This window comes from Bufo gargarizans, chromosome 2 (genome assembly GCF_014858855.1).
Source record: "Bufo gargarizans isolate SCDJY-AF-19 chromosome 2, ASM1485885v1, whole genome shotgun sequence".
NCBI classification, from domain to species: domain Eukaryota; kingdom Metazoa; phylum Chordata; class Amphibia; order Anura; family Bufonidae; genus Bufo; species Bufo gargarizans.
Genome location: NC_058081.1, coordinates 11780995 through 11791700, shown reverse-complemented (window position 1 = coordinate 11791700; position 10706 = coordinate 11780995). Strand labels below are relative to the sequence as shown.

Here is a 10706-nt window from a genome sequence, read left to right as displayed (position 1 = left end):
TACCATTAGACCTATTTTTTGATTTTTCTGATTTATTATTTTTTGCACTTATGCATTTTCTAATCTCTGTATAGATAAGGGTGTATTTACTTTTATTTAAATACAATTAAAGGTTATATTTTAGAATGGTGGTAATTCTGTGATTCCCTGGTATATAACCTCATTCTACTATTGATTCCCCTGAACAGGATTATGTTCAAACTGTGAATGCGATATACAAAACGACCAATTCTGAGTAATAAATGGATTTTAAAAATCCATGATTGTTCAGAATAAAAAAAATAAAATAACTGGATTTTGTATGCTCAAATCTGAGCTTCAAAATCATAGCAAAAAAGTAAAAAAAAAAAAATATTAAAAATATATAAAAAATATGAAATATTGCCAATTTGCCATTTTTTATTTGCTTCTTTATTGATTAGTTATTTTACTATTTTTAAAACTTACTGAGAAAAAATACTATAATAAAACTACAATAAAACCCAACATGCGAATACTGGCTAAAGGTTGCTATGACTTCTTACAACCACTAAGTTGAATGGTGGGCCCAACTAGATTCTGGACTAAGTCTGCATGATGGGCCCCTTTCTGCTTGCTGCTACTGAATTGACTTTAACACCCCCCCCCCATAGCCCTCCTGATGCCACTCATCTACACCCCTCCAAATTCCATCTCTATGTTTTTGATTTTTTTTTCTGTCCAATTTCACATGCACATGACAGATGTTTGGACTTGTTGCATCTGAATCTTTATGTGTTTTACTCCCTTAGGTGCCATGGTAGTACCCGGGCTCCATATATCTTGGTACTGGAGCACTGTATTGACTCTGAGCAGTCGTTTAGGTTTCATGCACAATTTTGTGTAGATACCCTCATGAAAACTGCTTATCATCATTTTTGTTGTTTTATTACACTTCTTTGTTTTACCTCTTTTTGTCTATTAGGCATCTAAAAAAGAAAATCCCCTTTATGTTTTTTTTTTATTATCTTACTGAAATAATAATCTTAGATACATTAATGGATGAGGGACAATTACAATTCTCAAGAAGCCATTTGCTGTTCTATGTTTACACAGATATGAAGTGTCCCCAGATGGCCACTTGCAATACATAAAAAGCTCAGAGAACTCAATCTGGTCCATTTATTTCCTGTTATTCTTCACAAGTTCTCCTCCTCAGGTCCAAGCAGATACCTCTATGGCTGGATTACGAACAAGAGACGTATGGTAAGAAGATGTATTGGATTGTATTAGCCACATTAGGTTTGCAATTATATACTACAGATTGATCCTTATGTCTAGTATGAAAGATGCATAGGCGTACAGCGGAAACTGGAGGAGACCCCAATACAAACAAATTGGTGATGGTCCAGAGTAGCAGCATCAAAAACTGTAGTGATTACTTTTCCTAGACATACATAGTTACATGGTTAATACAGTTGAAAAAAGACACACTGTAAGTCCATCAAGTTCAATCAAGGAATAGGTGGAAACGCAAATCCCAGAATGTAGTGAGACTCAGATTTCTACACGTTTTCAAAAGCATTCATGTAATTTACTATTAAGAATTCATTTAAAACCTTTTTAAAACTGTCCACTGTTCCTGTGACCACGTCCTTAGGAAGTCTATTCCACAGATTCACAGTTGTTACAGTAAAGAAGCTTTCACGCTTCTGGAGACTGAACTTTTTCTTCTCCAGTTGGAGGCAGTGCCCCTTGTCTTCTGAGAGGATTTTACATGGAATAATTTTTCACTGTATTTTTTGTATGGCCCATTTATATATTATTCTCTTCTCAAGACTAAATACATTTTATTATTTTAATCTTTCTTCATAACTAAGACCCTCCATGCCCCTTATCAGTTTAGTCGCTCTCCTCTGTACTTTTTCCAGCTGCAGAGCGTCCTTTCTATGGACTGGTGCCCAGAACTGGACTGTGTATTCCAGATGAGGCCGCACCAACGCTTTGTAAAGTGGTAGTATTACATCCCTGCCCCGTGAGTCCATGCCTCGTTTACTTATTGTCATTGTATGCTGTTATTTAATCTATCATTTACAAGGATACCCAAATCCTTCTCTATAAGTGACTCTCCCAGTGTTACCTCCCCTAGGACATATGAAGCACAGGGGTTTTTACTACCAAGATGCAGAACTTTACATTTATCCACATTGAACCTGATTTGCCAAGTTGATGCCCAATCACTCGGAGTGTTCAAGTCAGCTTGTATTTTATGGACATCTTCCATGGACTGTACAGTTCTACATAGCTTAGTTTCATCTGAAAAAATAGATCTGGTGCTATTAATCCTGTCCTCAATATCATTAATAAATAAATTAAATAATAGAGGACCCAGCACTGAACCTTGGGGTCACCACTTATAAGCCGGGGCCATTCTGAATAGGAATCATTGACCACAACTCTCTGGACACGATCCTTCAGTCAGTTTTCAATCCAATTTCAAACTATACTTTCCAACCTTACTTTACCTATTAAACATCTATGAGGGACAGGATCAAAAGCCTTTGCAAAATCCAAATTGGTTATAATTTATAATATTATTTACAGTCACATATTCCTGCATATAGTCCCTTAAGAGTCCTTCAAACATTTTTCCGACAACAGAAGTTAAACTAACTGGCCTATAATTACCTGTGAAGGACCTAGAACCTTTTTTGAATATGGGCACCATGTTCGCCTTGCGCCGATCACTTGGCACTGTACCAGTACCTAGATAAGCTTTTAAAAATTATAAACAGGGACACAGCAATGACTGAACAGAGCTCTTTAAACACTCTTGGGTGTAATCCATCTTGACCCGGAGTCTTGTTCACATTTACCCTATTTAACTTCTCTTGGACCATATCTACAGTTAGCCAATTGACTATATAACTGAATGTACTAACAACCCCGGCGCCACAGATATCAGCTCCTTTCTCTTCTTTTGTATATACAAAGCAAAAATTTTTTTTTTATTAAATCTGCATTTTCATTATCTTCAGTTACTACCCCCCCCCCCCCCCCACTTTACTATTATTTAGGGACCTACCTGATCAGACCTTGTTTTTTAACATTTATATATTAAAATACTTTTTTGAGATTTGCTCTTTTCTGTTGCTGTTCGTTTTGTATTTTTTTCAAATTTTATCTCCTTTTTACAGATTTTATGAAACCCTTTGTAAACTTCATTATTGGACATTGTTTAGGCCTCATGTTACCTATCATGGTCTGAATGTATGTATAACGGCTTCTTGAGGGCCACCCATTTTATTTTTGTATTGTATTGTACTTTTTATAGACCTCAGTCTATCAAAGTTGTGTCCATGTTATCTGCAAGCCTATGGACCCAGGTTAACCAATGCGTACACCTCAAGTACTGTAGGCAGTGGTGTACATAGAGAAATAAGGGCCCCATAGCAAGAATCAGCTTTTTATAAATGTTTCCCATTAATGGGTATGGTATTTCCCCCATTCCTTTATTTATCTTTTTTTTTTTATCTGTATAATATGTGTTCCTATAAAAATACTTTATAATGATATGAGGTTGAGAAACATGGAGGCCGGGTAGGTACTAAATCACCATAGTTACCATAATCACCATTTGCATACAAAAATGATCATTCTTTTCTCTTGGGTAACACCATAGGTGGATCTACTCTTTGCAGCTTCTATTTACCTTGGCTAATAGAGAAGTTCTGAGCAGAAGATCCCTGCCATAATGCCCATATGCCCAAGTAGAATATATGGACAAAGGGTGTTAGGATGGAACTGTACTTTTAACTGTTTTATTTGTAGAAAACATTTGATCATTAAGACTTTTCATTGTGTTCTCTTGATTGGACAATCTCTACTTGTTATAAAGAGGTCAAGACAGCTTTTCCAGAGCATGAGATGTTCTATGTTATTGCTTTTTACTCTGGCCATAGTATGAGGACCTTTAACAGAAACCTCCTCTCTATTAACTAAGAATTCCTAATGTTAGATCTGCGGTCTGTGCTTACCTCCCTCCTCCTGTCCCTGTTGCGCCACTCACAATGCCATCCGGCATCCTGGTTGCCGGTGTCATGTCCATTCTGCTGCCTCCATGGTCCTGCTCCCTTAATGCACATGTTTACCTCTGGCCACTTAAATGGCCATTGTATGTACTCCCAAATCCTTCCCCAGCCAATGGTTTTATGTTACCTACAATAAGCATTTAAGGCACAATCTCCAGGTAAAGGGTGTCTGAGCTTCATGTCCCCTGGTCACCATCAAAGGTGTTTGATAGTCCAGTGCCATTGTGATTTACTTGCCATTGCGATTTACTTGCATTTAGCCTTTGTTATTTTCTGCCTGTGTTCCTCCCATTCTCCAAGTTTTCTTTCCATCCTTTACGTGTGCTCCTACAATTTCAAGTCAAAGTTCAGTTCAATTCTTGTTTAAGGTAACCTGTTTTTCTTTTTTGCAACCGTATCAACTATGTATCTATGCACTGTCTAGATCTCTGAAACCAACATTATGGCCTCTGTGCCTGTTCGGACTGTACCTTCAATTTTCCTGTGTTTGTGGTGTATTTTCTATATCCAGAACTCCAGGTACTTACAACAGAGTCCCTGAGCCAGCTACAACAGGGCTATTTCAAGAGGTAGTGGTCTGGTGGCTAACCCTCAGCAAAGTCCAGATCCCTATATAGATGGTCAAGAATGAATACTGGGGAAGCACCTAAAAAACACACTTTGGGTTAGTCCTACACCAGACTGGTTAGATGGCACATTGGGGTAATACTCACTAATCCATAACACCTTATATTACTAAAGTGTCTTTCCTTGGCTCCACATATGTTAAGATGACCAGCTTTGAAAAACAATTGGGATACTCTGCCGAGAGATGTCTATGGTATATGTGTCTTTGTGCTTAGTGGCCAGTGTGCATAATGGCCAGCACTCAGTGTTTGTGAGTAGTGTCCTATCATGGGTTTTGTTTAACATGTTAAAATTTTGTATTAAATTTGTATATTGAAAAATTAGAGTCCTTAAAGGGAGTCTGTCATCAGTGTCCTCTCTATAAAACAAAGCATGGTCCCCAAAAAAGTATTTCTCATCTGATTTTAATGCTGCCTTTGCTTTCCTTGTATCAGCAGGCTTCAAATGAATTTAAGGACAGTAGGCTCCAGCTAGGAGAGGAATCCGTATAGAGTAGGGTGCCATCTAAAAGAGGTCACCTTGCCATAGTGATTGGACACATATTTTGATCAAAATATACTTGCTAAACATCACATATTCATTTTTCTACTGAATATAGCATTAGTGATAATGATAATCCAATTTCTGCAGAGTGCTGTTGCACGGTTTTGTTTTGGTAGACCCTGAGATATAAAGGAGGGTTTGGTCTGTCTTTTTAACTCTGAATAATGAAAAAGTAAAAACTGAAATTGTTGATGGTCCTCAAATTTGTAAACGTATAAATTTCACACAAAAAATGATGACATATGTTAAGGCTTCTGCCTGATGTATTTATGTTTCCATTGTAGAGACGGGATCAGGATATCAAGGTGGTATTGGAAAGGTATCAAAACAGATGCTGTCCGAGCCTACAACTTTATTGTGTTTTCTCTGCATTACAGTAAATGTGATTTAGTAAGACTCCTGTACTCCACTTGGGTTTCAGTATAAAGCTTTGTATTTTGTGCGGTTCCAGTCAAAAGAACGTTTTCGGCTGAATAACCTTCTTCAGTACAACCGGATTGTGGCCGCATATAGTGTAAAGCTGAGTAGAAGATGGGGTTCCCTCAGTGGGTGGCAGGATGCTGCGTTTCACGTGGGCTCTATGGCCCTGTTTGGCATGCGATCCGGGAGGCATACAGGCCTCAGCCTCCCGGATCGCATGCCAAACAGGGCCATAGAGCCCACGTGAAACGCAGCATCCTGCCACCCACTGAGGGAACCCCATCTTCTACTCAGCTTTACACTATATGCGGCCACAATCCGGTTGTACTGAAGAAGGCTATTCAGCCGAAAACGCTCTTTTAACTGGAACCGCACAAAATAAAAATAAAATAAAAAGCTTTATACTGAAACCCAAGTGGAGTACCGGAGTCTTACTAAATTGCATGTATCTGGTTTGGGAACCATCTCCTAACACCCACGCAATCCAATTGGAGAACTATCCAACCTTATATCGCCTTACAGTAAATGTGATTATATCAATTTACTTTCTTGTATTATAGCACTGAATACAGCACCATTAGATACAGTATTTCATGTGTTTACTTTTGAACGATTTAAGACAATATCCATATGGTTTGTGAGTATGCTATAGCAGAATAACACATTTCTGCATGTTTTACATCACAAATTATAACTATAGTGACCAAGTGTATGCCATAACTATGCTCTCACATACTTAACAATATTTCAGGAACTGTTAGAGCATCTGTCACCAACGTATCTGTCCGGTCTCCAGCAATGTGCTCTAGAGTTGGGGTGCAGCTACGTGAGATGAGGAGCTGGGCCGCGTCCCCTGTGCCGTGCTGTCTAAGCCACACCCCCTGGTAAGGCGAAGGCGTTTATAGATATGGAACACTCACTCTATTTCTCTCCACAACACATGCACTCTGGGGGAAGATTGAGCAATTGATGGTTTAGGTGTGTTTGTTTACTAGGTGTGTGACTGCTCAGCCTACCAATCATAAAGGCAACCGGTGTTCTGGTCTAATGGGCCGCTGAGTCCCTGGACCTATCAATTCTGATCCAGGGACTTGGTGCTCTATTTAAATCCCCTGCTGGCAATATACCCTTGCCAGTTATAGGTTTGCTCCCTTATTGTGCTCCCGGCTCCGTTCTGTATGTATTGGATTGCTATTTGTCTTGACCTTGGCTTGCCTTTGACAACTCTCTCGTGATTTGGTACTGTAACTTCCATCTGGTTCTGACTTCAGCTTGGCTATTCTGACCACCCTCTTTTCATTAGCAGAACAGGGAACGTTGACTATTTGCAGACTTGCCTCTTAGGGCTTGCAGTTAAAGTAGTCAGGGAAGGTTGGCCTGGTTCCAGTCAGGGCTCAATGTCTGTCAGTATAATGGCTGGTACATTATTCTCGGGTGATTTAGTGTTATGGACGCCATGGCAGCACTAGCTACCCAGCTGGAAGCTATTGCCCAGCTAGCCCAAGCCAAGTTACAGCAGCAGGAGTCTGGTCTCTCTGTCAGTCTGGCTCCCTCACCTGTAGAGCCCAAGGTACAGCTCCCTGACCGGTTCTCTGAGGACCGTAACTTTTTTACTTCCTTTAGGGAGAGATGTAAATTGTACTTTCATCTCAGACCTCACTCATCAGGGACCAGATGGTGGGCTTCATTATGTCCCTACTTCAGGGAGACTCACCAGAGTGGGCATTTTCCCTGTCGCACAACTCACCTGAACTGTTTTCTGTTGATTGCTTTTTCTCCTCATAAGGTCTCCTATATTATGGGCAGCCTATGCAGAGATTCAGCGTCTGTCTGTGAGTCAGGGCAAGCGACCGGTGGAGGAGTACAGTCCTGAGTTCCGTTAATGGTGTAGCTCTTAGGTCTTTCAGAAACTGAGGGACTATAAACTGTTTGTAAAACTGATCAAGTGTGAATTTGGGGTAAGAGAGGTCTCCTTCCAGGGTTACATCATCTCACCTCAAATATTTTGCATGGGTCCTGCTAAGGTGCATTCCCTTGTCAACTGGGCCAGGCCTACCTCCCTCAAGGTCCTTCAACAGTTTCTTGGCTTCACCAATTATTACAGAAGATAGTGTACAAGCACGGCCATTGCTGATGGATTGAAAGGTGATCGTAACCAAGGAAATTAATAGTGTATAATGTGATGGGAAATGAATCCAGCCAGCAAAGGTAGTAATATGAATAGCAGCAATACATTAGTAAGTGCGTTGTATTAACTTTCTCTACATAATAAATGTTGCTGAAGTGACAAAACTTCTTTAAGGTGCTTTGTTTCAGACTGCAAAAATAAGTGGAGAAGGTTTTTGTCTCTAGCGGAGTTCGCTATATTATATCAGCTCCTCTAGTGGTATGTGTTTTTAGCCCCGGTTTTCTTCTTTATTGGTGTCCAGCTCTATAAATCCTGCTGTGGATGCTATCTTTGAAGATCTGTGCACAGTTTGGGCCCAGGCTCGCAAAAGGCTGGAAAAAGCCCAAAGCATCCAATGTGAACATGTGGTCTATAAGCCCAAACTTTCTATTGGGTGATTTGGTATAGCTTTCTACCAATAATTTACGTCTCAGAGTGCCATCTAGTAAGCTTGTGCCTAAATTTATTGGACCACATACAATCTTGTTTGTTATTAATCCAGTATCTTTTTGTCTCCAGCTGACTTCATCATTCAGAATCCATGATGTGTTTCACAAGTCCTTGCTCAAAAATATGTTCCCCCTGCAATTCTTCCACAAAAACCTGTTGATCCACAGGTCATCCTGGATGAGATATAGTACGAGGTGGAGAGAATCCTTGACTCCGGTAAGGTTCAAGGTTCTCTCCAGTACTTAAAGGGCACCTGTCAGCAGATTTGTACCTATGACACTGGCTGACTTGTTACATGTGCTCATGGCAGCTGAAGGTATCTGTGTTGGTTCATATGTGCCTACATTGCTGAGAAAAATTATGTTTTAATATATGCAAATGAGCCTATGGCAATCCATGATGTGCAGTTTTATAATTTTGTGTTAAGATAGATTAACAGTGGCATACATTTCTAAATTATGAATCTAATTCTACAAAATGTCAAATGACATCAGTATTATAAGTAATATAGCAATGATATTCTGAAACTGTTAGGACAGAAGAAAGACTTCACAGGAGTACATAGAGTATACAGTAGATCCATTGTCAAAGACATTTGAAAACCTGTAATGTATATTATTTTTTATATTTTTAGAAAACTTACAAAACACCTATGGATAAAGAAAACCAGTCATCAGTCACCGAGCTCTTGTTACTTGGGTTCCCAAATGTTACTGGCTACAAGGCCGTTGCTTTCTTCATTTTTATCCTGATTGTTTATATCCTCACACTCATGACAAATATTATGGTCATTGTGTTAGTATCCATCAAGCCGCAGCTCCATTCCCCCATGTACTTCTTCCTCCAGCAGTTTTCATTGGTTGAGTCCATACTCCTGACTGTAATTGTCCCTAAAATGCTTCATGTTGTCTGGTTAGAAGGAGCTACCATCTCCATTATTGGATGTATAACCCAAACTTATATATATTGTGCCATAGGGTGCACAGAATGTCACCTCCTCACTGTCATGGCTTATGACCGGTACTTGGCCATTTGTAACCCTCTTCGTTACAACGTCATTATGGATTTGAGACTTCAGCATCATATGGTTGTCTATTGTTGGGTTTTCGGCTTCCTCCTGACCCAGATCACTCTTGCTCTTCTTTGTCAGCTTGAGTTCTGTGGCCCCCCAGTGATTGACCATTTTTTCTGTGATGCTATTCCTTTTGTTGACCTTTCCTGCTCTTACAAGTTTGCCTTAAAGTTGGAGATCATGATCATCTCTGTCCCTATCATTGTCATACCTTTTATTTTAGTTATTATGAGCTACACCTGCGTCTGTTTAGCAATTTTTGGCATCTCCTCTGCAACAGGGAGGAAGAAAACCTTCTCCACCTGTAGTTCCCATCTTGCTGTGGTCACCATGTTCTATGGAACTCTAATTACTATCTACACAGTTCCAGCTAATGGATACACCTTGCCTATAAACAAATTCATTTCATTTTTATACATTGTAGTGACTCCCCTGTTCAATCCGATTATATATTGCTTGAGGAATCAAGAGATGAGAGTGATCATGGAGAGGATATTTAGAAGGAGACATAAAAAATAAATAGTACACAAATTTGGTAAAATTTTGATGCAATTTGGAGCCTGTTTTTTTAGAAATATTTATGAATCAAGTAAGAAAAAAAATGAATAGTCCATTAAACATCATCCATCAATGAGTCATGGCTTCAAAAAAGAAAAAAAGAAAGAAAGAACAGAAAACAGTTTAATAGGCAACTCTTAATATGTCAATAGATAGTATAACTTTAAACAAAAATGTCTAGCTATGCACCAAATGTATCATCCAGCCTGAGCCTCTATACTAAATTTGGCAAATATTTTTTTGGGCCCTGTGCTCCTAGAGGCTCATTTGCATGTATTAAAACATCATAGGTAACTATAAGTAGCAATAATTAAATTGCTTATACCATTGATTGCATACAGTTGGAAAAGCAAGTCAGTACTTCATTGCTATGTTTTATGTTCTGGCGCTCTACCACTAACAATTCTGAAAGCCTTAATTTCTTTATCAAGACTAGAGCTTTCAATTTCAACCAATGACTCCCCCGATTGTGGGGAATTTGCTATTTTCAAAATTTGCTATTTTCCAAAATAGCTTTTAAGGCCTCATACAATAGTTATAGTGATAGTGATGCCTCATACAATAGTTATAAACATTCCCCATATGTCTACTTTATGTTGGCATCATTTTGTAAATGTATATATTTTTTTTTATTTTTAGGACTAGGGATGAGCGAACCCGAACTGTATAGTTCGGGTTCGTACCGAATTTTGGGGTGTCCGTGACACGGACCCGAACCCGGACATTTTCGTAAAAGTCCGGGTTCGGGTTCGGTGTTCGTCACTTTCTTGGCGCTTTTGTGACGCTTTCTTGGCGCTTTTTGAAAGGCTGCAAAGCAGCC

At 39.2% G+C, this 10706-nt stretch overlaps 1 protein-coding gene across 1 annotated transcript; it reads left to right on the top strand.

Moving 5' to 3' along the window:
• The first annotated feature begins 7095 nt into the window (after positions 1–7095).
• Positions 7096–9847, top strand: LOC122925431 (olfactory receptor 10A3-like). Its single transcript, XM_044276790.1, has 2 exons — positions 7096–7209; positions 8891–9847. The coding sequence occupies exons 1-2, from the start codon at positions 7096–7098 to the stop codon at positions 9845–9847; spliced, it is 1071 nt and encodes a 356-aa protein (XP_044132725.1).
• The last annotated feature ends 859 nt before the right edge of the window (positions 9848–10706 follow it).

Bases quoted from the DNA above. Each gene is read 5' to 3' on its own strand.
- LOC122925431 (XM_044276790.1), top strand. From the start codon at position 7,096: ATGGCAGCACTAGCTACCCAGCTGGAAGCTATTGCCCAGCTAGCCCAA. The intron at 7,210-8,890 runs GTACAGCTCCCT...TTATATTTTTAG, and splicing joins CCTCACCTGTAGAGCCCAAG to AAAACTTACAAAACACCTAT.